The 26,686-nt window shown below is 34.3% G+C and overlaps 4 protein-coding genes across 9 annotated transcripts; 2 read left to right on the forward strand and 2 right to left on the reverse strand.

Annotated features, from left to right (window-relative positions):
• The first annotated feature begins 2,357 nt into the window (after positions 1-2,357).
• On the forward strand, positions 2,358-3,370 carry LOC106769876. Its single transcript, XM_014655662.2, has one exon. The coding sequence runs from the start codon at positions 2,509-2,511 to the stop codon at positions 3,088-3,090; it is 582 nt and encodes a 193-aa protein (XP_014511148.1). The 5' UTR covers positions 2,358-2,508; the 3' UTR covers positions 3,091-3,370.
• A 3,006-nt stretch (positions 3,371-6,376) lies between these two features.
• LOC106772774 (probable receptor-like protein kinase At5g24010) lies at positions 6,377-10,257 on the reverse strand. 6 transcript variants are annotated; one of them, XM_014659360.2, is made up of 3 exons: positions 9,971-10,257; positions 9,367-9,466; positions 6,377-9,242 (listed from the first exon to the last, which is right to left on the reverse strand). In XM_014659360.2, exon 3 carries the CDS (start codon positions 9,118-9,120, stop codon positions 6,646-6,648), a length of 2,475 nt encoding a protein of 824 aa, XP_014514846.1. In that variant the 5' UTR covers positions 9,121-9,242; positions 9,367-9,466; positions 9,971-10,257; the 3' UTR covers positions 6,377-6,645. The 6 variants fall into 6 exon arrangements, with proteins under 6 accessions (XP_014514846.1, XP_022641313.1, XP_022641311.1 ...); XM_022785592.1 differs by adding an exon at positions 9,583-9,613 and having other exon boundaries at positions 6,377-9,466; XM_022785590.1 differs by adding an exon at positions 9,583-9,853 and having other exon boundaries at positions 6,377-9,466.
• Positions 10,258-12,711: 2,454 nt separating this feature from the next.
• LOC106769936 (ferric reduction oxidase 2) lies at positions 12,712-16,545 on the forward strand. Its single transcript, XM_014655748.2, has 8 exons — positions 12,712-13,076; positions 13,634-13,736; positions 13,811-14,002; positions 14,094-14,328; positions 14,415-14,742; positions 14,839-15,082; positions 15,201-15,910; positions 16,191-16,545. Exons 1-8 carry the CDS (start codon positions 12,878-12,880, stop codon positions 16,328-16,330), a joined length of 2,151 nt encoding a protein of 716 aa, XP_014511234.1. The 5' UTR covers positions 12,712-12,877; the 3' UTR covers positions 16,331-16,545.
• Positions 16,546-20,303: 3,758 nt separating this feature from the next.
• Positions 20,304-22,233, reverse strand: LOC106771307 (protein PATRONUS 2). The gene is made up of 5 exons (XM_014657261.2): positions 22,133-22,233; positions 21,584-21,675; positions 21,012-21,482; positions 20,843-20,898; positions 20,304-20,758 (listed from the first exon to the last, which is right to left on the reverse strand). The coding sequence occupies exons 2-5, from the start codon at positions 21,639-21,641 to the stop codon at positions 20,573-20,575; spliced, it is 771 nt and encodes a 256-aa protein (XP_014512747.1). The 5' UTR covers positions 21,642-21,675; positions 22,133-22,233; the 3' UTR covers positions 20,304-20,572.
• Positions 22,234-26,686: the final 4,453 nt, after the last annotated feature.

Here is a 26,686-nt window from a genome sequence, read left to right on the forward strand (position 1 = left end):
AAAATAGTGTAGGATGAGAGAAAAAAAAATTAGAAGGGTGTAGGTTGACTTTAATAAGAAAGAGAAAAAATTAGAGAGGTGCAGAATGACTTTATGAAGAAAGAGAAAATATTAAAATAATATTAATTAAGGTTAAAATGGTAATTTTTGGAAGTGCAGGATGAAAGCTTGGAGATGTAAGATGAAACACCCTCTACGAAAATGGAACTCTGACGGAAGAAAAAACAGAACTACTTTTTTTTTTTTTTTCAAAATAGTAACAGTAATATTTTTATATTCACTCTGCTAACTATAGGATAATGATATTTTGACAATTCTTTTTTAACAATTTTTTAATAACAGGATAGGTGTCATCATTTTATTGGTTTGTTTGAATTTATATTTAAAAAGATATTTGAAACGGACCAATCATAGACGACCATGTTGTCAAAAAATTGTCAAAAAAAAGTTATTAAAGAGACTTTTTTCTTAATTATACATAGGAGAATTTCAAAAGAGAAGAGGAGGGTAGAGGAAGAGTGACATTTTGAAATTTAATTTTTTTAAATTTAATTTTTATTTAACATATTTAATATCAAAAGCTTCTTGATCAAACTATACAAAAATTATTTGTCTACATATAACATTTTATTGCAAAAAAAAGTGAAACCAAAGCAGAGATCAAAGAAGTCACGCCTCAAGTGGAAGTGGAAATTACACAGCATCCACACTATAACCATCTTTAAGAAGAAAGAATCTCAACCGTCCCTCCCTCACCCTTAAAAAAGATGCTGGATTCTTCCCTAGGACGAGTTCCACTAGGTTATTGGGCGGGTCCCACACTCGCCATAATGGGTCCACGTGTCCCTTCGACACCCAACCAACACAAGCTGTAACCGTAGGGAAAAGAAAAGTAAGATTTTTCTAGACGATCTTTTTCTCCTCACTCGACACGTGTCCCACCACCATTCGTGATTGACATTGTTCATGTTTTCTTTTCTCCTCTCGTAAAGTGTCACCTCTTCTATTCAACTTCAAAAACTTTTCCTATCTTCACCTTCTTTTATTTTCCTACTTAACTACGTTCTCTACAGATCCAACCACTTCCTCTGCCACCAATTACTTCTTCTTGTCTCTTTTTGTTTCACTTTTGCTCCCAAACCAATTCTGTGTGAGATCTCTCCCTCTGTTCTCTATGCCATTCCCCTCAGGTTTGACTCATTTCAAGTTTGCACTTTTTTTTTCCGGTTTCTTTCTCCTTTTCTTTTCAAGTTTCCCTTAATGGGTACCTGGATCTGATTTTTAATTGTCTTGGAGTCATTGATTTTGAAGAAAGTTTATGTTTTCAATTCTGGGTAGAGTAGATCTTACGGTGTTGTTGTGTACGTTTGCATGGTTTTTACTTCAAATGTGTTTAGTGTTTCTCACAAATTGGGTGGATCTGATCAGGTCGAGTAATACACACGTTTACATACATACACGCACACGCACACACATATGTGTGTGTTTTTAAATTCTATTTGACTACAAATCGAATTTGAGTTGAAGAAAATGGGTTCTTCTGCTCTTCTCTTTGAGAATAATCAAATAATTCACTTCTTGAAGTTTAAGCTGTTATCGTGTTCCTTTCCTTGGTTTCTGTGTGTTTGTTTTGAACAATTTGTTGGTTTAAGTGTTATGCAGATTACAATTTTCGAAGTAAAAATGTTTAGTATGTCTTTCCGCATTACTCTTCACCCTTCATCAATTTTCAATCTTCAACATGTCTCCAACAAATACAATCTTTGCTTTTTCTTATCAGCAAATATAGGCTGTACTTGACTCGAGAATATATTGATTTACTGTTTCTATGTTTAATTATCGTGATTCAGTCGTGCTACTGTTTTCTTTTCTTCTATTCTAGTATATATTTTCTTTTGCGTTATTATTTGTTAAAAGAATAGAAAGCTGTCACATCTGTGGTTTTTAATGAAACATGTTTTACATGACTAAAACTTGGAACCTAGTTGTAGTCCCTTTAACTCTGACCATGCCCGGATTGGTTTGATTTTCTTGTCAGTTTTTTCAGTAAATTACAATGTCTCTTTATCTGTTTATGACGATTTAGCTGTGTTTTTTTGTTTTTACTGCAGCTGGGACGGGTGTTCTGGAATCAGATTGTAACCGTGGGGTGATAATTTATTCCTAAGTTGGGAGGTTTTTGAGGATGGGTAAGTGCAAGGGTTGTGGGAAGGTAGGAAGAATGGGACCAAGAAATGGGTCTACGAGTGCTTATGAATTTTCTCTGATGTTGTCTCCTGATGTTTCTTTCTGGGATTGTATATTCCGCAAAATGAGGTACTCCTACAGACCTGAGTGGGTGTAGTGGTTTGAAGTTATCAGTCTTGATTCTTCAACTGAATAAAGTATTCTAGCATAACTGTTTAGGGGAAGAGGGGGGAAATTGTATGCAGAAAAATGCATAAAACTCTGAAGAGACTCTCTTGAAGGATAGGAGTTGACCAAAGTTATTTTTGAGTATTTATAAATATGATGAGTTCTATGGATAACATGGGATGTAATAAAGGGCAACATGTGGGAAAGGCGAAAAAGAAGGCAGTGAAAGATGAGTTGGATCGTCTTAAACAGGCTGAAAAGAAAAAGAGGCGGTTAGAAAAAGCTCTAGCTACTTCTGCTGCCATCATTTCTGAACTGGAGAAAAAGAAGCAGAAGAAGAAAGAGGAGCAACAGAGACTTGATGAAGAGGGCGCTGCAATTGCTGAAGCGGTGGCTTTGCAAGTTTTACTGGGAGAAGATTCAGATGATACCTGTAAGATTGCTATAAATGAGAGCGGATGCAAGACTTGGAATTATAATCACGAATTTGAGGTCTTCATGGGTGGACCAAGAGCTTGTTTTGCTGATGTAGAAGGTGGTGGCACATGGTCTGTTTCTTCTGAAAATGGCAAGTGGTCCTTCACATGCAGGCCTCTTGAGAAGAATGTGTATGAACCGCTGCATGAAGAAGTGGGATGGGGTTCTACTGGATTCTCTGTTGATTATATAGCAGCACAAGCTGTTAGATCACTCCAGATTGCAGAGGATGCAAATGAAGCAAGAATTCTCTTCTAATGGAAATGCTAAAATCGCATTATTTCTGTCATTGTTGGTGCTGGGTGAAGTCTTAAACTTCTGCTACTTTACTGGAGGTTGTCTTTTGTACATCATCATCGTACCATATGTGCTTGTCAGCTACATTCTACTTCAGCTGTGTGTGACTTAACTTGTTGCTCTTCTGTCACTGTATTTTCTTATGATTTTAGTTAACTGCGTGCATAGCTACTAATTTTCCATTAGGATTGACTTCCATAGTCTTGTTATTTAATTACAGTGTTTCACATATTTTATACTCTCTTCACTGTTAATGATTTCAATTTACTTTTTACAGATAAATTAAGAATAACACCAAATATATTATTCTTTAAACGATTTTACAATAATTACATTATTCAATACATACATTATTTATTTTTCTGGAGATAAAGAGAATATTTAATTTAGAGATGTAGGAATTTAAATAGTAATGCTTGATTGGAAAAGTGGCAAAATCAAACATCTTGATATATAGTCATTTTAAGATTAAAAGATCAAAATTTGAAGATATAGGAATTTCTAACATACATTTCTCACTCCAATAAAATGTTGGAAATGTAATCAATATAATCAAATATTCATTAGTTATCCTAACAAATTACTTAAAAATTCGGTAACTGTAATAAAATAAATGTAATGCTATTAATTAGAATTAGAGAACTTAAGACTACTTGAAAAAGAATTGAAAATCTGAAATGATTTTACATTACATAATACCAATGGAGTGAGCATCACCTACCATGAACTTTTTCGTAAGATATGCAACAAGTATGTGGCAGACAGCAAGGATCAAAAACAAAACAAAAAATGGTGAAAGTGAAGAATCCCACAAAATGAGAAATAATGATAAAAGCATGATGAGTGTTATGAATGGAAGTCAACGGCAGTGAAGAAAACCAGAGTCAAAATGAGAAAAAAACGAAAAAAGAGAAAAGACACTGTGAAAATACCATGTAAGAAGATGTTTATGGGAACAATGACTTTGTTCTTGTTCTCCGACCATTACATGGCATATATCTAACTTCACTTTTACCTTAACATTTTCTTCATTGATCTTTTCTGTCTCTCTACTGTGTTTTTAAAGATATAACTTTTATAGCTTAAAAATATTTTTAATATATTTTAAAATATTAAAATTTATTTATATCAAATTTTCAGTCAATAAACAGTAAAATTGTAAATTAAGATATTATTTTTCTGTCTTGTGTAATTACTGTGGAAGTTGAAAAACAAATTGACAACTCATATGATATAGCTTTGGGTAGAAAGAGAACAAAAGGACAAAGAATTCTAATATTTTCTTTTTCGGTGCAATAAAAAAACTCTTTAAAATAAGGAATTTATTTTGACAGAACAAAATTTGAAGAAGGTGACTTTAAATTAATTAATCAGGAGATTTTTTAAAGCTTAGTAGATCATCTTTGAGTATCACCTTCATTTAAAATATCAGATTTAATTTTTCGGTTTACAAATTTCAATGCTTTCCTTTCATTAAAGAATTATTTCATACTGTAGTTTATTTTAACTTATTTTACGCATTTTAAGGTTTTATTTCACTTTTTAATTAATTTATTTTAAAATTAAACTTAATTATTTATTTTAATTTTTCATTACTCGAAATAAAATAATTTTACTAAATTGATTAGATAATACTATTAAATAATATTATCAATTCGAAATATTTAGAATCATTGTTCTTTAGAATAAATTTTCATTTGAGATTTTTTAATACATTTTAATATATATTTATCAAAATTTATTATAATTGATCATTTTTATCCTCTAGAACATTATTAAAGGATAATATAATTTTTCCAAGTTTTTATATTTGTCGAGTAGTACTTAAGTATATTTAATTAATATTTTAAATAATAAAATATTTTTTTTTTTTGCAATCATGCATAAAGTTATTTACCATCAATTAAAATGATCTTTTACACTTTTAGAATACAAATTATTAAAAAAGTACTTACTACATATGATAAAATAATTAATCAAAATGTAATATAGCTAAATAAAAAAGCTTATATTTTTCATATATTATAATTTTTCATTCTTTAAGTTCAATTTAGATTTCCGAATTGTTAAATTGGTAATTAATTTTTGCATTCTTAGTTACAATGATATATTCATTTAAATACTTTATAGATTATTCATTAAATTGTTTTCAAATAAATTTTTAATCTTTTAAAAATAGTATTGAACAATAATTTAGATGTTATCTAATCTTCTATCTTTTATAAATTTTTATTTTTATTTAATTAATAATACAAATATAACACAAGTATTCATAAATTGTTAAAGATAATATTTGTGTTAACAAATATATCTTTTTACATTTTTAAACTAAAAACTTTAAGGTATTTATTTGAATACCTTAATGTATTTTGTTATCATGAAAAAAACTACTGTTGACTAAGCTAATTTACATCATGTTCTAAAATTTACTAATTAAGCAACTCTTAACCTAAAAGAAACTTTGAAAAGTAAAAATGGTGATTAAGAAACTATTGAATAAGAATGGTATTAATGGGGTGACATTTATATATGAATCTTATTCTCATTATTGAAAATTTGTGAAACCTCACTATATATAACTGATTAGAAAAAGTGTATAGAAGAATTTAGCTGGTAGATTATTTAGTGGAGACTACACGCTTCCATTTCCATCTGGTTTTAAAATTGAACACTGTATCCAATGAAACTCATGCATAAAGGGAAATAACTCATTCACGTGTGGCAAAAGAGTGATGGCCAGCTTTGCCTGAGCTTTAGAATATATTCAGAAACAAAAACCATCATAAACTTTAGAAAAAGATCAAAAGAAATGTGGAATATTAGCATGTGAAATGTAACTGCACTTTCGATATATTTCAGTTCTAAATGTTCTGGTTTAAAAGACCATGTATATGTACCTTTTACAGAAAATTCACTTTTTTGAGTTGCATCGACTACCACTCTTGATTTTGTTCGAAGAGGTCAGTGATTAAGCTATCTGAATCACTCTTGAAGGAATCAAGTAACATGTTATGCATTTAGAATGGTCTTATGCAGAGTTCTGCTGGTGATTAGTACTTTCATGAAATATTATAAGGTAGAGATTTGAGCCATGTAAATTCAACCTACATGTCTTTGTTTCACGTTACAGTTTCTCTTATAGACTGAGGATTGGAATTGAAGTTAGAACATTCAACTGAAATTCCAGATATATCATAAAAAGGGGCCACCAACCTATAGCTCATCACAAATTTGACTGATTCAGCTCTAGAACAAAGACAGAATTGCTGTATAAAATTAATGAATAATTTATACTACAAAAATTTTAAGCAATCTCTAAATATCAGACAAGAAGATATTCCAACATTTGTAAGAAAATATGAATGAACTAGTGCTATATAAGGAGCCTTCCATGAATAAATCTTGCTAATTGGTTTTGGTGCAATTTTTTTCAAAAGAAAACTTGACAGAAAACAAAAAAGTATGCAACCTTAGGGTACTGCTATAATACCTCTTGCTTATATTTGCACCATACACCTATCTACCTTCGTTGTTCATTAGCTGGGAAAACACTTGGCTAGTACTAACATCAGAAGAAAAATTATCATAATCCCTCTCTGCTCCTGTGTTGGTAGAAGGATTTCCAGGAATAACTGTACTGGTCAAACTTGCAGCTTCACTAGCACTGCTGTTGGCATGTGGTTCCCTTTGTTGTCCACTTTCTTGGAGCTGAAGTGCATGCTCCAAATTCCATAAGACATCACCCATAGCTGGTCTATCGACTCCATACTCAGACAAACACTTCTCTGCAGTTTCACAAAATTTTTTTAAGGATTCTTGTTGGATTTGTCCAACAAGATGGGGGTCAACAATTTTGTCCAGCATGCCTTTCTTCAGCCATTCAAGTGCCCATTCTGCCAAATTGACCTGTTCTCTTGCTAATTGTGGATCAACAGCAGGTCTGCCACAAAGAACCTCAAAAAGCACTACACCAAATGAATAAACATCTGACTTATCCGTAAGCTGCTGTCTCCGGTAATACTCAGGATCAAGATAACCAAAACTACCTTTCACATTAGTACTCACATGTGTTTCATCGATGCATGGTCCTGACCTTGAAAGACCAAAGTCAGCAACCTTGGCCACGTAGTCTTCATCAAGCAATATGTTGGTTGATTTAATGTCACGGTGGATGATTCCTTGAGCAAAGCCAGTGTGAAGATAGTGAAGACCTCTGGCTGCACCAATGCATATTTCAAGACGCTGCTTCCAAGAGAGAGGTGTTTGTCGTGATGAGCCATATAAATGCTTCTTCAGCGGACCCTTTTCAACATACTCATAGACAAGTATCATTTCTGAATTTTCTTCACAGAAACCAACCAGTGAAACAAGGTGGCGATGGCGAATTTTGGACAAAACAGTTATCTCAGTTTGGAACTCGGGAAGGCCTTGTCTGGACCCTGGCATGCCTCTCTTGACAGCAACCTTCGTATTGTCTCTGAACACTCCTTTGTAGACCATACCAAACCCACCAGACCCTATAATCAAATTTCTATCGAAGTTGTTTGTTGCCGATTTTATTTCAGCAAAAGGAATCTTCAAGCCAAGAAGTCCGTGTGAACCAGGCTCGGAGCTTCTACTGAGTGAACTCCCTCCAAACATGCTTAAAGGTGTCCATCCAACACTTTCCAATGTCCTTTGTTTTGGTTTCTTGTTCCTGCATTTGGTACCAAGTAGAAAAGCAGTTACAACTAAAAAAAAGACAGCAATTCCTCCAACAACTGAACCCACCAACACCCACAAATTCTTCCTCCTATGCACAACTTTAGTACGGACATCATTGAGCATCTCCATTATCTCTGCACCATTCAATATTGCATTCATCCTTATGGAACTGCTTAGCTCAGAAGGACCAACACTCACTTGAACAAAACCCGAGTCATCTGAATTTGTAACAAAATCCACATAGACAGGTGATGCAAGAGTGTGGATGGTAAGCGCTGACAAATCAAGATCCTTGTATGCAATGTACCCATTGATGTACACATCAAAGTAGAGCAAGTTGAGAGCAGGACTAACAATATCGCAGAAATGCAATCGAACCAAGTGTGGAACACCACCAGGAGACACAGGGAAGTTCCAGGTTATGTTGAACCTAGAAGCCAAACTTGAGTTTTCCCTATTCATCTGCTGAGCAGTCATGTAAACATTTTCAGGTGCAATCTCTCTAGTTGCACCTCCCTTCTGGTAATTTGGTATGTGAGTGCTCACTGCAGGCTTTGCTGCACCCTTAAACACCAAATAATCCTCATCAGGAATCCAAGTCCTCCAAAGGGTGTCATTGAAAGGAGTTATTTTCAAACCCCCAACATTGATCCTATGAACAGTTTCCAAAACCATAGATGAAAGGTTTCGGTACTCTTCCACCCCAGAAGGACCAACTGCCCTGGCTCCAAAATCTATGATAAAATCCACAGGGGCAGTAAACACCTCCAAAGCATTGACAAAGGCAAAACCTGAGTCAGCAACAGGCCTAAACAAAATCTCAAGAATGTTTGACTCTATGTTTAGAATGAACTCTTTGAGAAGAACATCATTAGGTGGCTGGAAATTGCTCAGCACCGAAGCCCCATTAACAAAGACACTAAAGTTTGCTGATTTTAGATCAAAACTTTGAGCCTTGAAGGGGGAGAAATGAAAACGAACAAAGTGGGTGCCGTTTTTCTTCATATTGAACCTGTAGCTCCCACCTCTGCTGAAAACTCTTGCTGTGTGGTACAAAGTGGGCAAATTCTGAGGTGGCTTTTGATATGCGAGTGAAACAGAATCACCTGAAGAGAGAAAATTGGAACTTGGGTTGGTGGAATCGCCCGTGAAGACTCTGTTGAAGAGGGAAACATTGTTGTGTGATCCACAACTGAGAAGGAAGTTATCTGTGGGGGAGAATGAAACTGAGAAGGGTGTGAGAAGGAGAAGGAGAAGGATAGAGGGTATGAGGAATAAGGTGTTCATTGAAGAAAGTTTTGATTTTGGCCTTTCGATTCCTTCAAGAGTGTATCACGCTGAGGAAAACACATGCCATGAGTAGTATCAAGTTTGAGGATGCAAAAGGGAAGTGTGATGCGTGGACAGAACTGCAACAAGAAGACAACAGACACACAGAGAGACAGTGACTGAAGTCCCAGCGAAGATTTGAGAAGGAAGATATAATATATAGTACATGAATTTGGTAAGCACAAGTCAAAGGATAACACCTACTCTTGCATTTGCTTTTTATGGTTAGTTGATTTGAAACTCAACATTTTTGGACATTTCTCACAAATCTGCATTAGTTTTCTCAGCGCTCCACTTCATATAACTGTTGATTTTAACGAATTACAATGTTAGTCGCATGCAGTTCTAAAACACTGATACATGTTGTTTCATCTAAACTTCTGGGCACAAATTCGAATATTGATGTGGGAACAGAATTACCTGTAGTGAACATAGCTGTGACATGGTAGCGCTAAAGAAAAATTTAATGAGTGAAAAACGTTTAGAGGTAAGTTAAACAAGCAACTGTTGGAACAAAAAGTTAATGAATACTTTTAGTAACTTATAGGAGATACTTTTAAAAGGTTACAAGCAAATACAGTTTTACATGGCAAAAAAATCTATAAAAACGACAAAAGTAAGTGTAGCATCGTCTTCCATCGTTTATATAAAATGCATGTAATCTAAGATTTGTATATGCAGGCCTAAATTTCTGCAAGAAAAGAAAACATATTTATAGTATCATATAAACATATATGTTCAATAAATAAAACTTTAATTATTTAAAGTTATGAAATTATGAAGTATTTTTACTGTGCAGAGAGTGTACCGAAAGAAGGAAACAAGGCTCTCTGAGACAGATTTTGATTTCCTTTCCTCAAATAGCTCTCTCTCTCTCTCTCTCTATCTCTCTCCAGGTATCTTCCAATTCGTTATCAGATTTTGTGGCATGAAAAACTGCATAAACAATTATATGTATGCCTTTTTTTCAAACACCTTGGGTTCAAGTAGGGTGAAAAGATAGGTATTTGACAAATTTGTTGATAAGGGGTCATCAGATCATGTAGGTTTCAGACTGAAATCTCTAATTGGCAACCACATATAGTTTGCACGCGTCTCTGGAACCTTATCTTATGATGTAGTAGAATGCAAATTATATTGTTAATGTTTTCCAGTGCAAAAGGGCATATGCACTATAGTGCACGCCAGCTTTACAACACAGTGCTGATTAATTTATTCTTTGCACCTCTCTAATACGATCCTCACAACTTAGTGGAAATTATGAATCTTCTTATCACACATCACATGGCCTTGGTCAACAGCACTAGATTTTTTCCTCCCACATGCATTAGTCTATTTTGTAGAAATTAAGGTCATTTTTCACATGTCGGCACAAAGGGAAATACCATTGCTTGAAGCCATGGCTCATCATTACTCACAATGACATCATTATTAGTACAATTATTATAATAATTAAAAGAGAGAGAGAGAAAGCATTTGCAAATTGTATAGAATGAAAAATATTAATTAACCCTTTTGGCTTTTTACAGTGGCTGTATGCATGCATGTATGGACCATTGTTTTTTTGTATGGTTCACGTTGATTAGTGCAGTGGTTTATGTTGTCGCTTCTTCCAAAAGACCTTTGCGCATATTCTGCCACTACTTTTGCTTTCAGGCACCTGCTTCTTATTAAAAGGTCACATGTCCACTACTCTTATGTTAAAAAAAAAAATTATTTTTGGCCGTTGCTGTCCTTGTTCAACCATAAGTTTGAATTCTTAATATGCACTTTGACTACATCCATGTGATTAGCTTATCTATACTTGTTTTTTTAAGGCATCCTTTAAGCTTAAGCTTACGAAAAGCTTGACATAGACTCTGCAGAGTTTAACGTGCTTCAAGTTTACTTAAAGATTACTGAAATCCAAGAAGAAGCAAAAAAAAGTACAAGAACAAAAATTAATTTATCAAAGTCCATAATAAGCACCACAAACCTATAATCTACCAGATTATTACATTATGAGGTTTTTTATGATGAGACATTAGAAGATTCGATGTTAATAAAATCAATGAAAGAGACTAAAATAATATTTTTAATTAAAAATATTAAAATAATGAATTTATAAATATTTTTATTTATGTATCATTTATCTTATTCATTTTAATTAGTTTGAAACTTATAACTCGTTTTAAATTTAAAAAATTTACTATGTATAAAATATGTATAGGTGGGATCTTGCCACTAGTGTGTATCTTTTACAATTACTTTTGTGCTCCTTCCATAGGATTGGGAAGAGCTTTTTCTTTTATATTGAAATTGTTGGAAACATTTCTTATGGCATGATGTACCAATCTGGAGACCCAGACCCAAAAATAACGTCCTATGCTGACATTGGATTTGGTCTCAGATTCTTTAAACGGGCCTTTTGTTATTTCCATGGATTTGGTCTGAGACTCTTTAAACGGGCCTTGTTATTTCCATTTCATGTTTTTGCTAAGTTTACGGTGCAGTTTTTTTCTATTTTAAAATATACTTTCAACCTAAAATATTTTAATCATATTATACAGGATATGATCTTGCTATCCCTTGTGGAAGTATTTATAAACAGGTGAATGGTGGATCTTTAAGGCCTCTGACTATAGATATAGGCCATGACCATGCATCTAAAATTCAATGTTAAAACTAAGAAATCAATTTTCATAAGAATTAATGAACTTCACATGTACCTCAACCATAAAATCCATTTAGAAAACAAAAATAAATGTTAGAAAGTGACATTAAGTACCTTCATTCTTGGACTCAACCTTCCCTTTGAAGGCAATCACATAATCAAAATTATTCAAAGCCAACACGCAAAGAATAAATTTAAAGTCAATAGATAATATTAGTAAGTAATGTTTTCATAAAAACATTAAATTCAACATGAAAATATATCTAGACAGAAACATTAAAAAAAACATAAATAATGAATAGGAAACCCTAAACCCTAAATATATATTGGCTTTACAATAATTTTTAATTTCAAACTCAATTTAATTTTACAAAATAAACTTATATATACTTTATTTTTTAAATTTGTAAACTCTATACTTAATAATCACCATTTCTTCATGAATCTATTTTTAATTTCGATAATACATGCATTCCAATATTAATGTCTTTCAAACTAACATATAAAGAAGAACTTAAAATACATTTAAAATAACATTATCCAAGCAGAAAGAATTGGTATATGTTTGATAAAAAAAGAAGAAAAAACCTCTTACCATAAATATTTTAGCAATATCTTGAAGTTTCTAATAAGTAATTCCTAAAAGTAACAAGAGTTGATATATGACTATTCCAACTTTGAACCCCACATGAGACTTGTTTATGTGGTATGTTAACATAAAGACAAGCTAGGCTTCCATGGTGTGTGGCTTTAAATATGTCACAATTGACAATAGCACTGTAAAGACCCCAAAAAGCTATATAAATTTTGTTTCTTGTTAAAAAAAGGGATCAAACTCCATCAGAAAAATCCATTTTCTCATGTGTGGACGAAATGAAGCACCAAATGTGCACGACTTTAGGATATTACCACTGAAATAATTTACATGTTAACAATCTGTATTTTTTTTTTTTAATTCCACCCTATGCATGTGGAGTTTAAATATATATATATATGCATGTGCGCTGAGTAAAGTTTGAGGGAAGAGAATCATCTTAAGCTGAAGAGAGTGATAGAGGAAGCATGAATTCAGAGTCAGAAGTAAATGAAGGTGTTTCTGGGAAGATGAAGAAGTATTTGCAAGTAGGGATATGGTGGTTCTCATTGTTCATCTTTGTTGGGTATCTATTGCTTTGGATTGTGAGACCTACCAACATCTTCTATCTACGATGGTTTCCAGACATTGAAGCAAAGGCAGATTCTGTATACTTGGGTGAACAAGGTTTGTTACTGTCACTGTCACATATGTTACAACCATGTCTTTCAACTTTCTTCCCTCTTCACTTTCTCACCCACACACAAAGAGTAGATAATTTAAATTGTATTAACTTTTTTCATATCAATTCATCGTAAAACTTATTAATACGTATAATTTTTTTTTCTCATGCAGTTTCAGATTGCACACAAAAGAGCTGTCTTTTTTATTAGAATAGAAAATGTATCTACAATGCAATTCTGGAGAGTAATGTAATTTAAATTTAAATTTCTTATAATATTTACAATGAGATAATTAATGTTATAATATAAATAAAAAGAGAAAACAAATTGGTTAAAAAATGTCTTGACGTGAGAGTAATATAATATTCTTGTATTTATTGTTTCCTTATTTTTGGGGCAAAAGAATGAAATGATACATATATTTGAAAAAATAGTCTATTTTTTCAAGTTCTTCAATTTGGTTTTATTGTTCACAAACTATTTTGTATGAGAAGAAATATGAACAGATTTATTTGGTATAAATAGTTTGCATAATTAATTTATTTGCATCTCTTCGCACAGGGACAACCATACTGATTTACACATTTCCAATCTTACTAATTGCCACTTTGGCGGGTTTATACCTTCATTTGGAGCAAAAACCTTGGAATCACAATACAGAAAGGTATATATTATGTTATTCATTTGTATCACTTTGATATTCAAAACTCGGTAACATTGGTAATTTCTTGGTTCTAGGAAGGGGAGATTCCTAGGATTGGCATCATGGAAAAGACCATTGCTTACAAAAGGTCCTCTTGGGATAATCACCATGACAGAGCTCTCTTTCGCCATCATGTTTGTTTTACTCTTGATATGGACCTTTTGCTCCTACTTGCATAGCATGTTTGCAAGCGCCGCGCAAGATGCAGCTAAGGAGAGAGACCAAGTGTGAGAGAATAATCCATCACTCTTAATTTCACATCAGTTTTCAAATCATAAAAATTGAGTTTCCTGAAACAGAATATTTCTTGTTGCACAGGTGGGAAGTCAAGCTCGAATATTCAGCCATTGCTTTAGGCCTTGTTGGGAATATTTGTTTGGCTTTATTGTTCTTTCCAGTCTCAAGAGGGTCTTCAATTTTGAGGCTCCTTGGCCTAACTTCAGAGGGAAGCATCAAGTATCATATATGGCTCGGACACACTGCAATGCTCCTCTTCACAGCCCATGGTCTTGGTTATATCATTTTTTGGTATAAGACACACCAAATCTTAGAGGTAATTAATAAATAAATAATAGACAACTTTAAAATAGCAAATGCCAACCTTTTCAAAGTCAATGCTCTTTGGTCATTTTCATGCAGATATTCAAATGGAACAAAGTTGGAGTGTCAAATGTGGCTGGAGAAATTTCTCTACTTGCTGGATTAATCATGTGGGCTGCTACCTTACCTTCCATAAGGCGAAAAGCTTTTGAGCTTTTCTTCTACACTCACTACCTCTACATTGTCTTTGTAATCTTCTATGTGCTACATTTGGGATTTTCCTCCTCTTGCGTGGTGCTTCCAGGATTTTACCTATTCATGATCGACCGCTACTTGAGATTCCTACAGTCTCAGCAAAAAATTCGGTTGGTTTCTGCCAGAGTTTTGCCTTGTGAAGCTGTTGAATTAAATTTCTCCAAGAACCTAGGTGAATGAATGTCTCTAAGAACTTCTTTATGAACTGTGTATCTGATTCTATTTGAAGTTCCAATTTTTTTATTTCTCTCTCATTTTGCTACAACAGGACTGAGCTATGCTCCCACAAGCACCATTTTCATTAATGTTCCTAGTATTTCCAAGTTGCAGTGGCACCCTTTTACAGTCACCTCCTGCAGTGATACTGATCCTGACACCTTAAGCGTTGTCATTAAAAGTTCAGGAACCTGGTCCAAATCTTTGTACCAGAAGCTATCATCTTCATCTCCATTATCCCACCTTGATGTCTCCATTGAAGGACCCTATGGAACGGGTTCAGCCTTTTATTCAAGGTAGTAGAGACTTGCTAGAGGAACTGTTCCACTGTATTATTTTTTAATGAATCAAAGAATATTTGTGTTAGATTAAACTTCACAGAGTAGGACTTGATGAAACCTTCCATGCATGCAGGCATGAATTGCTTGTGTTGATAAGTGGAGGAAGTGGCATTACTCCTTTCATTTCCATAATCCGTTCACTGGTCTTTAAGGCCAACACTGAAGGTGGCAAAACTCCAAGAGTTCTTCTTCTGTGTGCCTTCAGGAAGTGTATTGATCTCTCCATGATAGACCTCATCCTCCCAGTTTCCGCCACCACCACCACCTTCGATATCTCACGCTTGCAGCTCCATATTGAAGCCTATGTAACCAGAGAGAAACAGCCAGACATGAATGACAAAAGGCTTACTCAAACATCATGGTTCAAGGCAAATCTATTAGATGAACCAGTTTCTCAAGTTTTAGGAAAAAACAGTTGGCTCTACCTTAGCATTATCATCTCATCCTCCTTTATATTATTCCTTCTACTTATTGGCATCCTAACTAGATACTACATATATCCAATTGACCATAATACGGACCTGATATACCCTAATTTTTCAAGGTCAAGTTTAAGCATGTTATTCATATGCATATCTATTGCCATTGTAGCAACATCTGCTTTCCTATGGAACAAGAAACAGAACAAGGATTTGGGGCAGATTAAAAACATCTACACATCAGATCAATCAACTTCTCCGGGTTCAGGATACTACAATGCTGACAAAGAATTAGGCAGCCTTCCCCTCCAATCCCTTGTCCAAACAGCTAACGTACACTATGGAGAAACACCAGACATAAAAAGTAAGATTATTTTTTTATTTTGTCCCATGTTTTTCGAATTAATTGGTTACACTTCTGGAAGCTTAGTTAAATATATTTACATTGAATATTTTTTAGCTAAATGACATCAAACCAAAACTTCAATGATGTAAAAACAAGTAATGCTTATTGAAAGATATGCTACTAAAATTATGAGATTTTTACTTGTGAACACAAGTTTCTAGCTACATTTTAGAAAGACTAAATTCTGGTGTGGATGTTCAATTAAAATCTTAAACAGGAAATTTTCATTCTTTGGCAGAAATACTATCCGGCTGTGATGGATCAAGCATTGGAGTTCTTGTTAGTGGCCCAAGAAAAATGAGACATGAAGTAGCATCAATTTGCACTTCTTGTTCCACAGATGACCTACACTTTGAGTCAGTTAGCTTCAGCTGGTGAGATACATAAATGCTGCGTGTATTAATTTGGTTATTCCTCTTCATCTAGGGGAGTCTTAGGATCTTTCGATCATACAATCATGTAATACAGTGTATAAAAGTGATTATTTTGTTTGTAGATCTTATGTAAAACGGATAATTTTGTTTTGCATACTGTGGTTAGTTTGGTGAAATTGTAACACGCTGGCCTAGGATGAACTCTGTATCTTTCTTCTCGATCTTGTATTCTATTTTTAAGCGAGTAAACTTTGTCGCAATCAAAATCAAGATGAGGCACAACCTACACAATGTTAAAAAAAAGGAATCTCAAGACACAATCACTGGAAGTGTTGAGTGTTGGACATCCAACACTGACGTCCCTGACATCACAGAAATGAAGTAAATTGAACCACTGAAGGTTCCTATAAGAGTTAGGCCAGTGTTAAGAAAGTGTCCCTTTTGCAAAAGTCATAGCCTAATTCAACTTTGCAAGAGCAAAACATATAACTGCCCATTGGTGGTGGAGTAGATTGCACCAAGTGAATTTCCTTTACACTGAAAGAACCACAGTAGAGACCAAGAAATGAGAAGAACCACATCAGATGCTTTCTTTTCCTTACTGCTTTGTGTCCATAGTACTTGCACATGTTGTTCCACTTTGACTCAACCCTCTAGTTATGCTCTACCTAGGTGCTGATTCTCATATCAATGTGCTAGAGATTTTTAAACAGTACATCGTATACAAGTGGTGCAAAATTTACTTTCACCATCTACTCCGTCTCACTTTTGTGCCTTAAACATACCTACAGGACATGGAAAATTATATTAAATCACAAAATCACAGCAACATATGCAGGAAGTACATATACCTTTCTTCTTGTTTGCAGAGTTAAACTCTCTACTCTTGCAACTCTATCTTCACCTTCACATGTTTTACTTTTACTAGGCTGAATATTATTTACAAATATAAAATATGCAGAATCAACATAAGATAGGGTAAAGAAATGTAATAGAACGACTGAAAGACCAATGAATTGGTGTTTAACTTTTTGAATCTATTATGGGTTGTGAATTTTGCGTATGTAGTCAGTCTCCTATGTCCTCATTCTTCAACCACTCCGCGCATGATCCGGTGGTGGCAGAGTAGTTATGGGGTTTGGATCTGTAAGGAGAGTGGAGGATTCAAGAATGACCGTGAATTTCTGTATGGAAAGTTTGATGATTTAACACAATAAATCCCGAGTAGAATTATAGTCTCTATGATCCAGGTACTCCAAACACAGATACGGGAACTTGCAATAAGCTTAAAACTTTAAGAATTTATTAATAATTTTGTTTGAATCTTATTTTATTACTATGTAGTATTATTTTATTTAGTTGATACAACATCGAGATAGATTAAGTAGTTGTTTTTATTTTGAGTGTGTTGATATTTTAATTTTAGTTTTTATTGTTTGTACTTGGTCTAAGACCCAATTTGTATCTATTTAAATATCGTCAAGGTTTAATAAAAATAAGCACAGTGAATTGAAGAGTATTATCATAGTGTGGGTCCCGGGAGGAGAGAGTCGTGAGATAAACTTTGAGTGTTTGAGTGTTTTGTAAGAGAAATGACAAAGGTTGTCAATGGTATGAGTGTGCCACAACTTATGAGAAAAATTAATTATGACAGTTGGTGCCTATAAATGAAGACGCTATTGAGATCCTAGGACATTTGGAATACGGTGGAAGATGGGTACAAGAACCTAGTAGGGACGAACATCAGACGATGACATAGATGACTACATTGAAGAAATCACGTACAAGAGATGAGTCAACATTGTATTTTCTCTACAATAAGATGAGTTTGGATTCAAAAAAATAGTGAATGTCGCATCAATAAAGAAAGCCTGGGGAATATTAAAGGTTGTGTATAAAGGTGACAACTACATTAGACGAGTCTGAATACAAGCTCTTAGAGGGGAGTTTGAACCATTAAAGATGGGACCCAAAGAGCAGTAACTGAGTACATAACTCAAGTAGAGAAGGTGGCCAACCAACTCGACAGGAATGGAGAACAAATGTCACCTAATCAGGTTGTGGAAAAATCTTGAGATCACTCACAAAAGATTTTGAAAGTATCGTGTGCGCCATTTTAAAATCAAAAGTTCTCACAATGGATGAACTTGTTGGGTCATTAAAAACCCACGAACAAAGGAGAAAGAGATGGGATGAACGGGTTGAACCTCTCGACCAAGCACTACTGGCGCAATTTGACTTGAGTGAAACTCGAAATACTCAAAGCCAAGGTCTTGGAGGCAGAGGACGTGGTCGAGGTAATTTTTAAAAAGATAATGAAAAGGAAATCGATCAACAAAATTGGCATGACTGAGGACAAAAGAAAGGTTGAGGAGATCAGTCAAGAGTGAAGTGTTTTAAGTGTGGCAAATACGACCACTATGCAAACGAGTGCAAATCGAGGAAGTACTACAACTTTGGTAGGCTGACAACATTGCAAAGTATTACAAGGCTAAGACAAAGAGACAAATCTCTTTACTGAAGATGCAGAAGAAGAGTGTAGAATCTTAGTGATGGCAAAGAGCTCGATTCCAATAACGGATGAAGTGATATCGGCAAATTGTGTGGTAAATGTGGAGAAGGCAAACCTGGAAAAGAAACGCAAACAAAAAGATGAAGAGATTCAGCGAATAGAAGACTTGTGGATGAAGCTAATGAGATTATGAATAAACAAAGGGTCGAACTTGAAGAGCTGAAGAAGGCGACTCTTAACAAGAAGGAGGAAACATCTAGTGTTCTTGAACTAGATGAAAACGGGAAAAGGAAGATAAAAATGTCGAGAAGAACTAAGGTGTGAGAAACTTGTATATTGAGATGACAAAAAATATGATAAGTAAGATTTAGGACGAGATGAAGAAGTTGACCAATGTTGTTAAGAGGTCGGCCAATATTATTGAGAAATCGCTTAAAGTTAAAAACAAGTTGGTCGCAATTACTGAAAAGTTGGGTAGAATAAAGAAGTCGTCCAAAACAAAACCAACATGAAGAAAATAAGGAATGCAAATTTGGTTGAAAGAAGCAAACTTGATACAGGGTGACACACATGAAAAGCCGAATAAAAGATAAAAAGTTTAAGTTTCTAAGAAAGTTTTTTTGGGATAAACTTAAATTTTAAAGATTTATTAATAATTTTGTTTAAATCTTATTATATTAGTTTGAGTCTAATAATAATACAATTTTTTTTAAATAAAAGAATAAATTAATAATTTTGGAAGTGGAAGATGAACTTGGGGAAGCACTCTCTGAAAATTTCTACTTCATTTCCCTCATGCAATCAGAATTACTGTAAGCAGGTAGTAACAAGACATTTGATATGATTAAATTGATTTCAGTACTATGGAAGCAAATGTTTTTGTACGTTCAAATTAATATAATAATGAAAAATCTAATGGTGGCGGCACTAACAAAAACCGCATGTTACGTTCTGTGGCTAAGACAAAGTGAAACTCATATTGGGTTACAAAAGTTAAACTTGCAAAATAGTACCTCCTTTGTGCACATGAGTAAGATTTACCTAGTGTTAAGATATGTGGTTATCAAACAGTTAACGAAGACTTACAAAGATGCCAAAAAAATAACGGGTTAAATATGTTTTTCGTTCTCCAATTATTGACCGTTTTTGTGTTTAGTTCCTCTTTCAAAGTATACAATTTAGTTCTTCAACTTTAGAAAACTATAGTTTTAGTCTTTTTTACCAAATTTTTTAAACTTTATTTGCTGTTTCAAGCACGTTACATTATAGCATTTGGATTATTTACACATTTTGACATATTTTTGCTTCAATGTTAACTGAGAAACGCATTTGAAACAGCAAATAAAGTTAAAAAAATTTGGTAAAAAGGACTTAATACCAGAGTTTTCTAAAGTTGAAAGACTAAATTGTACTATATTTTAAAAGAAGACTAAACACAAAACATAGTTGGGAGACGAAAAACATATTTAACCCAAAAAAATAACTTGCGCGCATAAGAATAAGAACTTCAACATTACACCGATCTCCAAGAAAAAGAACATTCACGGGAATGACTTGGGGAGCACAGTAAACCTTTACAAAATATTACGGATATGAACATGTCTACTAAAATTCGCAACAATCACACATCTGAGGCACAAAATATCTAAGATCAACAAAAAATACTACTATCATTGCCAACACCATCTGTGGCAAAACCTACTCATATCAGGTTCTAAATTGTTGCATGAGAAATCAATTTTTGGACACTTTTGGTGTCTCAATCAACTTGAAGTTGACAGTAGAGTCACTCCACATTGTACGGTAACTTGATAACCCTGGAGTCTTGCAGTTTGCTGGGGAACCATGCGTAGCAGATAGAGACTGCATTTCAGGCAACCGCTCAGGCACCTCCTCCAATTCCAAGTATGCACTTTCAGACTGAAAGAATGGAGAAATATAGAGTTAGAAGGGGGGAGGAGGACAAAGAAGACCAGAAGAAACAGAAGAACTACCAAAACAAACCTTCAGTTTACTTATTGCCGGCAGCTCAAAGGAAATTGCCATGTGATCATCTGCATCTGATCATAAATAAATGAATAAGTAAAAACCAACTACCAGCCAAAATGAAAAACATTTTCATTCACAAAGTTCAACTAGCAAAAATAATAATTTTAAATGCAATAACAATTACCATACTCAAGTCCAACAGTCTTGAAAAAGTGATGCACATCTGCAGTTTCAACCTGTGATTTTATACATTTCTTATGATCATGCAAGATCCGTTCTTCAGCAATTGCACTGGGAGGAAGAGATTCCTCTATCAGCGAACTAGGCTTCAGGGTGTGTTTATTTTTAATATCAGGAACTTGCGGCTTCCCCGAGTTTGAAATGTCAGAAAGTGCTTTCCTGCTACCAGTAAGTGATTTTCCAGAAGCTTTGTTGGTGATTCTTTTTTCAGTTTCAAGATTCTTAGATTTCTGCAACTTGGGCGCCTGATTAACAGAGGGTTTGCCAATGTTCAATGAACCATCAAGGGCTTTCTTTCCATCAAATTGGTTGATGAGGTTCCCAGCATTGGATAGATCTCCAAGTGGTTTTCTTCCCCCAGCTCTACCTTTCCTCTGTCCTGGTAAATCTGCCTTCTCAGAAACAGATCCTGCTCCTGCGCCAGTATCATGAATAAGCCTAGGCACAGTAAAAACTAAAAAACGACCAGAAAACCAATCAATGATGGAAAAAATTTAAACCAAAAGAACCACATACCATTAACATGGACATTGAGGTTATGGTTTTGAAGCAAGCGACCAGTTCTTGCTGCCATTTTCGTTAATGTTGTCAATGTTCAAATGAACGCCCTGCGTATATATTGTAAGAAGGTTAAACCATCCTACAAATGATTACACCAAATTTCTGTCTCTATTTTCAGAGAAAAATCAACAACCTACTCCATTAAGGTACTTAAACTAATATTCTCCATTAAGGTACTTAAACTGAATCCCAATATTTCGAGTGATGCTTGATGCAAATGCTCAATTGAATGCAACGAGACAAGCCCTCAAATCATACGCTCGACTAAAAGAAATAGAAAACCCCGCTCAAGATTTCAAATTTCCCAACCCAAAAACAACTGAAGATTTCAAAATCCAAAAACAAAAAACCCTCACATTTTTCTTCTACTAAACTTACCGGAGAAAAAAAAAATATGAAACAAGATCTTCTTTCACACTACGGAGAAACAGATTAGAAAATCTACCAACATACATGCACGCAAATAAAATGAAAATATCACAACAAAGCGAAAGGAAAACTTACAAATAACTCCTTTCTGTGATTTCTGGATTAACTGCTTCTTTCTCTAACAATTCGCTCTTGCTTTCTTTCTCTGTATTTTTTTTATTTGTCGATCACTTTTCAAATAGGAATAAGCAAAAGCCACTTTATATGAATGAAATGGGTTTCAACGGTAACTAGTACTCTTTTACATTATTGTCCCTCGTAAAGAATTTAAATGACATTAGTACCCACTCCATTTCTTACCGTTGCTTTTGCGAATTCAATTAATATTTTCCTTTGTACTTTATTGTCATAAATAATTTTTTTAATTCTTCTAGATTTGCCAATTATTTATTCCATGAGTCTCTCACAAAGATGATTTTCTCCCTTAAAAATTGATAATTGTCTCAAAAATTAAAATAAGTATACTCTTTAATTATTTAATGGTTTAAAACAATACGAAACACGTCAATGAATGTTATTTTATTCATAAAAATTGAACAGTGATAGTTTATACCGAATTATTTATTAATTTAGGCTAATTATAACTTTTTAGCACAAATAAATAATCTGTAATTAATTGTTATAAAATAATTTATTATTTTTATAATTTAATTAATCAATTAGTTACAACCAAAATGTTAAAAATAGTGTAATATATATATATGGAGTTTATCACGTGGCTAAAATTTAGAACTAACATGTTTATGCATGGTTTTAACCAAAATATTCAAGGTATAATATTGAGGAGAGTTTTAGAAATATAATAGACCTTGTTTAGGAATACATTTGATATGCTTAATCCATCATTTTGTGAAAAGATGATAAATTTTGTTTTCTTGGTTTGGCACGGCAAGGTTAAGTTTGGTTCGGATGTGGTTTGGTTTGGTTCAGTTTGGTTTGATTCGATTTTATACGGCCTGGTTCAGATCGTCTCGTTTGGCTTAGTTCTATTAAGTTCAACTCAATTTTGTTTCATACAACTTAGCTTGGTGTGGGACGGCTTTTTGGCTCGGCTGGGCTCGTTTGGCTCAGCTCGGCTTGTTGGGCTTGTTCGGATCGGCACAACTCAGTTTCGCTTGTTTTGCCTTGATTTGGCTCAGTTAAGCTCGGCTAGGTTAAATTCGACTTGGCTAGGTTAAGTTTCGTTCGGCTCGACTAGGTTGGTTTAGCTTGCTTCGGTTCGGATCGATTTGACTCAGCTCAATTCAATACGATTTGGTTCGATTTGTCTCAGCTCAACTAGACTCTACTCATTTGATCATCTCGGCTCAGTTTGGTCTGGCTCGCTTCAGTTTGGTTTGGCTTAGATCGGCTTAGGGTTTATGGTTTATGGTTTAGGGTATAGGGTATAGGGTTTAGGGTATCGGGTTTAAGGTTTAGTATGTAGGGTTTAGTGTATAGGGTTTAGGGTTTATGGTTTAGAGTTTAGGGTTTATGGTTTAGGGCTTAGGGATTAGGGTTTGTGGTTTAGGGTTTATGGTATAAGGTTTAGTGTTTAATGTTTGGTGTTTAGGGTTTAGGGTTTGGGGTAAAGGGTTTATGGTTTAGGGTTTAGGGTTTGTGATTTAGGGTTTATGGTATAGGGTTTAAGGTTAATGGTATAAGGTTTAGGGTTTAGAGTTTATGGTTTAGAGTTTAGGGCTTAGGGTATATGGTATAAGGCTTAGGGTTTAGATAATGATGCTTAGATAATGGTAGGAATTAGCATTATCAATGCTCGGGATCATTCTTCCCAGGTTCAACAATGGATTCATTCACAAATTGTATGGTGTTCTTCGAGCTTAAGGACATCAGCATGGACCTACTGATATGCTTGAATCTAACACAAGAGACACAAGATCCATAGTTGAACTTTCTCCAGGATGTAGATATAAATAACTTTCACTTGACAAAGATAACTTTTCAAATTTTTCATCTTTTGCCATGATGATAAAAGAGAGATAAAAGAAATGCAAAAAGAAAAGAATCAAGAAGAAAGAATCAGAGTAAACCAAGCACAACAGAGTTCTTCATTAAAAAAGCTCTGATACCAGATTAAGGATCAGATTATTGTTTCTTTAACAACTTTTTTTGACAAATTTTTTACAACTGCTTATATTGTAGCTCATGATTGATCTGTTTCAAATATACTGACTAATAAAATAGTGACACATGATTAATTGTCAAAAAACTATTAACATATAAGTTCATAAAGGCTTTGACCCTCCTTGTATACAAAAAGAATAAAAAACAAAAAATTAACTACAAATGCATGCATGCAAAAATAAAAAGGACACACTTAGATAAAAAAAAGAAGAAGAAGAAGACGACATTGGGCAATAATTAGAACTAGGGGACAAAACGCGGGTTCTAAGAAACTTTGAATGATTTTTGTGGGTGGAAATGATTGGAATATAAATTTTGTGCGTGTTTAGTGATAGAATAGGTTTTTTCTTGTGAAATTTTATATGATTTGAGTTGTTATTAAAATTGTTGTACAAAGTTCTTTAATAATATATTTTTCTTAAGAAAAAATATTATTTTCTTACTCAAATTAAATGTTTTCACTCAAGGGTATAAAGAAACAATTCCTAATAAATTTTCTCAAATAACATTTAGGTTTAATAGTTCCGTAAGTCGTTATTTTCACCCTGAATCTCAATTAGGTCCCTTTCTTTTTCAATTTCTCAATTGGGTCCTTATTTTTATAAAATTGAAACAATTAGAGACCTGTCGTTAAATTAAACAAACGGTCGTTTAAATTTATCCCACGTGACATTAAAAATAAATTTGAATTAATTTTTATATTAAAAAATAATTAAGCAAAATTAAATCAAATGTGTTCAGAGGGGCAAAAAAGACAATCCTCTTTTCTTCTTCCATTAACCCCTTTTCTTTCAAAATCCTAAAACCCCATCTCAGTAATGAAACCAACCAACATCATCTGGAAGAAGATAGTCACGGTATTGATGTTAGACTCAGAGTAGTTCAAACGCGCAGAGAGAACCATGATGATCATCCACTGTTAAGATCACACACCATCCTTGGATTGAGGACAACCACGTGNGTCTTGCACCTATACGAGCAATAGTGGCTATTGCTTCCCACATTTTCCGAATATCTGNAGCTTCNGTCTGAGACACAATGTATTTTCTTCTCCTCAGATCCAACTATTGTTATCTAAGTTACCACCATGAAGGTGAATAAGAGTTCAAGAGCATGGTTCAAACCAAATTAACCTCCTGGATGTCTGTCAATTTCCCAAATTCTTGCGTCCACCGGCGCCCGCACTTCTCACTGCCACCGCGCCAGGAAGAGGTTTCGACGCTCCCTGCGGCGCACCCTCCACCATCAACCCCTTTCAAATAGCTATTCCATCAGGCCCAACCCATTCTACAGGACCACTTCGCCACCCCCGTCATCAATCCCGCGACAGTAGCCATCCCGCGCCATCGAAACAGAGGAAACCCCCTAGATTCATGAACCCCAGTCACCAGCTTCAACTCCATCTATGATTCGTAGAATCGTAACCTTCTGATATGGAGTCAGACGTGATGTCGCGCCTCCGAGATTTGATTNCGCCATCAGCGCCGCCGTATGATCTGAGGTCAACAGCAAGACAATGACGTGGTCGTCGAGCGACCATCACTTGAGCACTGTCACAGGCCCGAGACGGGTCACTGCGATTCATGGGCCGCGACCCTTCCTCTCCTCCAGCTCGATCACATATCCCCTTAGGCGCGCGGTCTCCTCCGTCGTCACCTCCATATGCCCCAAAAGGGGCTCCTCCTCCAACTGCCACACGTTCCTGTGTAACGCCAATATTCTCGCCCTCATTGCTCACCGCATCAGTGATTAGGTGGATTGTAGCAGGGTAGCCCTCTAGGGAAGCCATCAATGGATTGACGCCTCAGAAAGTTGACACCTTTGAGAAGCTGGATATGATCAAGCAAGAGCCTGAAACTGTGAAGGCCTTCTTCCAACTTCCAACGCTGATTTGTTCCCAAAAATTTTTCTCTACCCCCAAAATTTTTCCCAAATTTGTTCCAACCCTACCCGCAAATTTTTCCCCAATATCAATTAGATTTGTGAAGTCAGCACTTAATTTTGTTATTCCCATTTTACCCTTTCAAAAATCTGAGTGATAAAAGTTAGCGTGCCAAGTCAACAAGAGATTAACGTTGTTAGGCTTAATTTAATGGTAAGGATTGATTTGTTCCAATTTTTACCAAATTAGGATCCAATTAAGATATCGAAAAAGAAAAGAACTAAATTAAGATTCTGTCCAAAAATAACGACTTCTCAATCATTAAACCTAACATTTATGAGTTTTACTTTACTATTTAATAAGTTATTCATTGTAATGATGTGATATCATAGTTTAACAGAATATCATGATAGTGTTAATAAGTATTTTTTATTATTTTTTTAACATATAAACTCTCTGAACGAAGTATCTCGTTTAAATTTTATATATATATATATATATATATATATATATATATATATATATATATATATATTATATTAGGACCTAATTTTTCGGTTTGATAAATATTTTTTGAATCATAACGGTTAATTATTTATTTACAAAATTTAAATTGAGTGAAT

This window comes from Vigna radiata, chromosome 8 (genome assembly GCF_000741045.1).
Source record: "Vigna radiata var. radiata cultivar VC1973A chromosome 8, Vradiata_ver6, whole genome shotgun sequence".
NCBI lineage: Eukaryota > Viridiplantae > Streptophyta > Magnoliopsida > Fabales > Fabaceae > Vigna > Vigna radiata.

Excerpts from the sequence above, each read along its gene's own strand:
- LOC106769876 (XM_014655662.2), top strand. The coding sequence starts at position 2,509 with ATGATGAGTTCTATGGATAACATGGGATGTAATAAAGGGCAACATGTG.
- LOC106772774 (XM_022785594.1), bottom strand. The coding sequence starts at position 9,120 with ATGAACACCTTATTCCTCATACCCTCTATCCTTCTCCTTCTCCTTCTC.
- LOC106769936 (XM_014655748.2), top strand. The coding sequence starts at position 12,878 with ATGAATTCAGAGTCAGAAGTAAATGAAGGTGTTTCTGGGAAGATGAAG. Across the intron at positions 13,737-13,810 it reads TGGAATCACAATACAGAAAG|GAAGGGGAGATTCCTAGGAT; the intron begins GTATATATTATG and ends TCTTGGTTCTAG. Across the intron at positions 14,743-14,838 it reads AAATTTCTCCAAGAACCTAG|GACTGAGCTATGCTCCCACA; the intron begins GTGAATGAATGT and ends TTGCTACAACAG.
- LOC106771307 (XM_014657261.2), bottom strand. The coding sequence starts at position 21,641 with ATGGCAGCAAGAACTGGTCGCTTGCTTCAAAACCATAACCTCAATGTC. Across the intron at positions 21,483-21,583 it reads CCTCAATGTCCATGTTAATG|GAGCAGGATCTGTTTCTGAG; the intron begins GTATGTGGTTCT and ends ATACTGGCGCAG. Across the intron at positions 20,899-21,011 it reads GACTGTTGGACTTGAGTATG|ATGCAGATGATCACATGGCA; the intron begins GTAATTGTTATT and ends ATTTATGATCAG.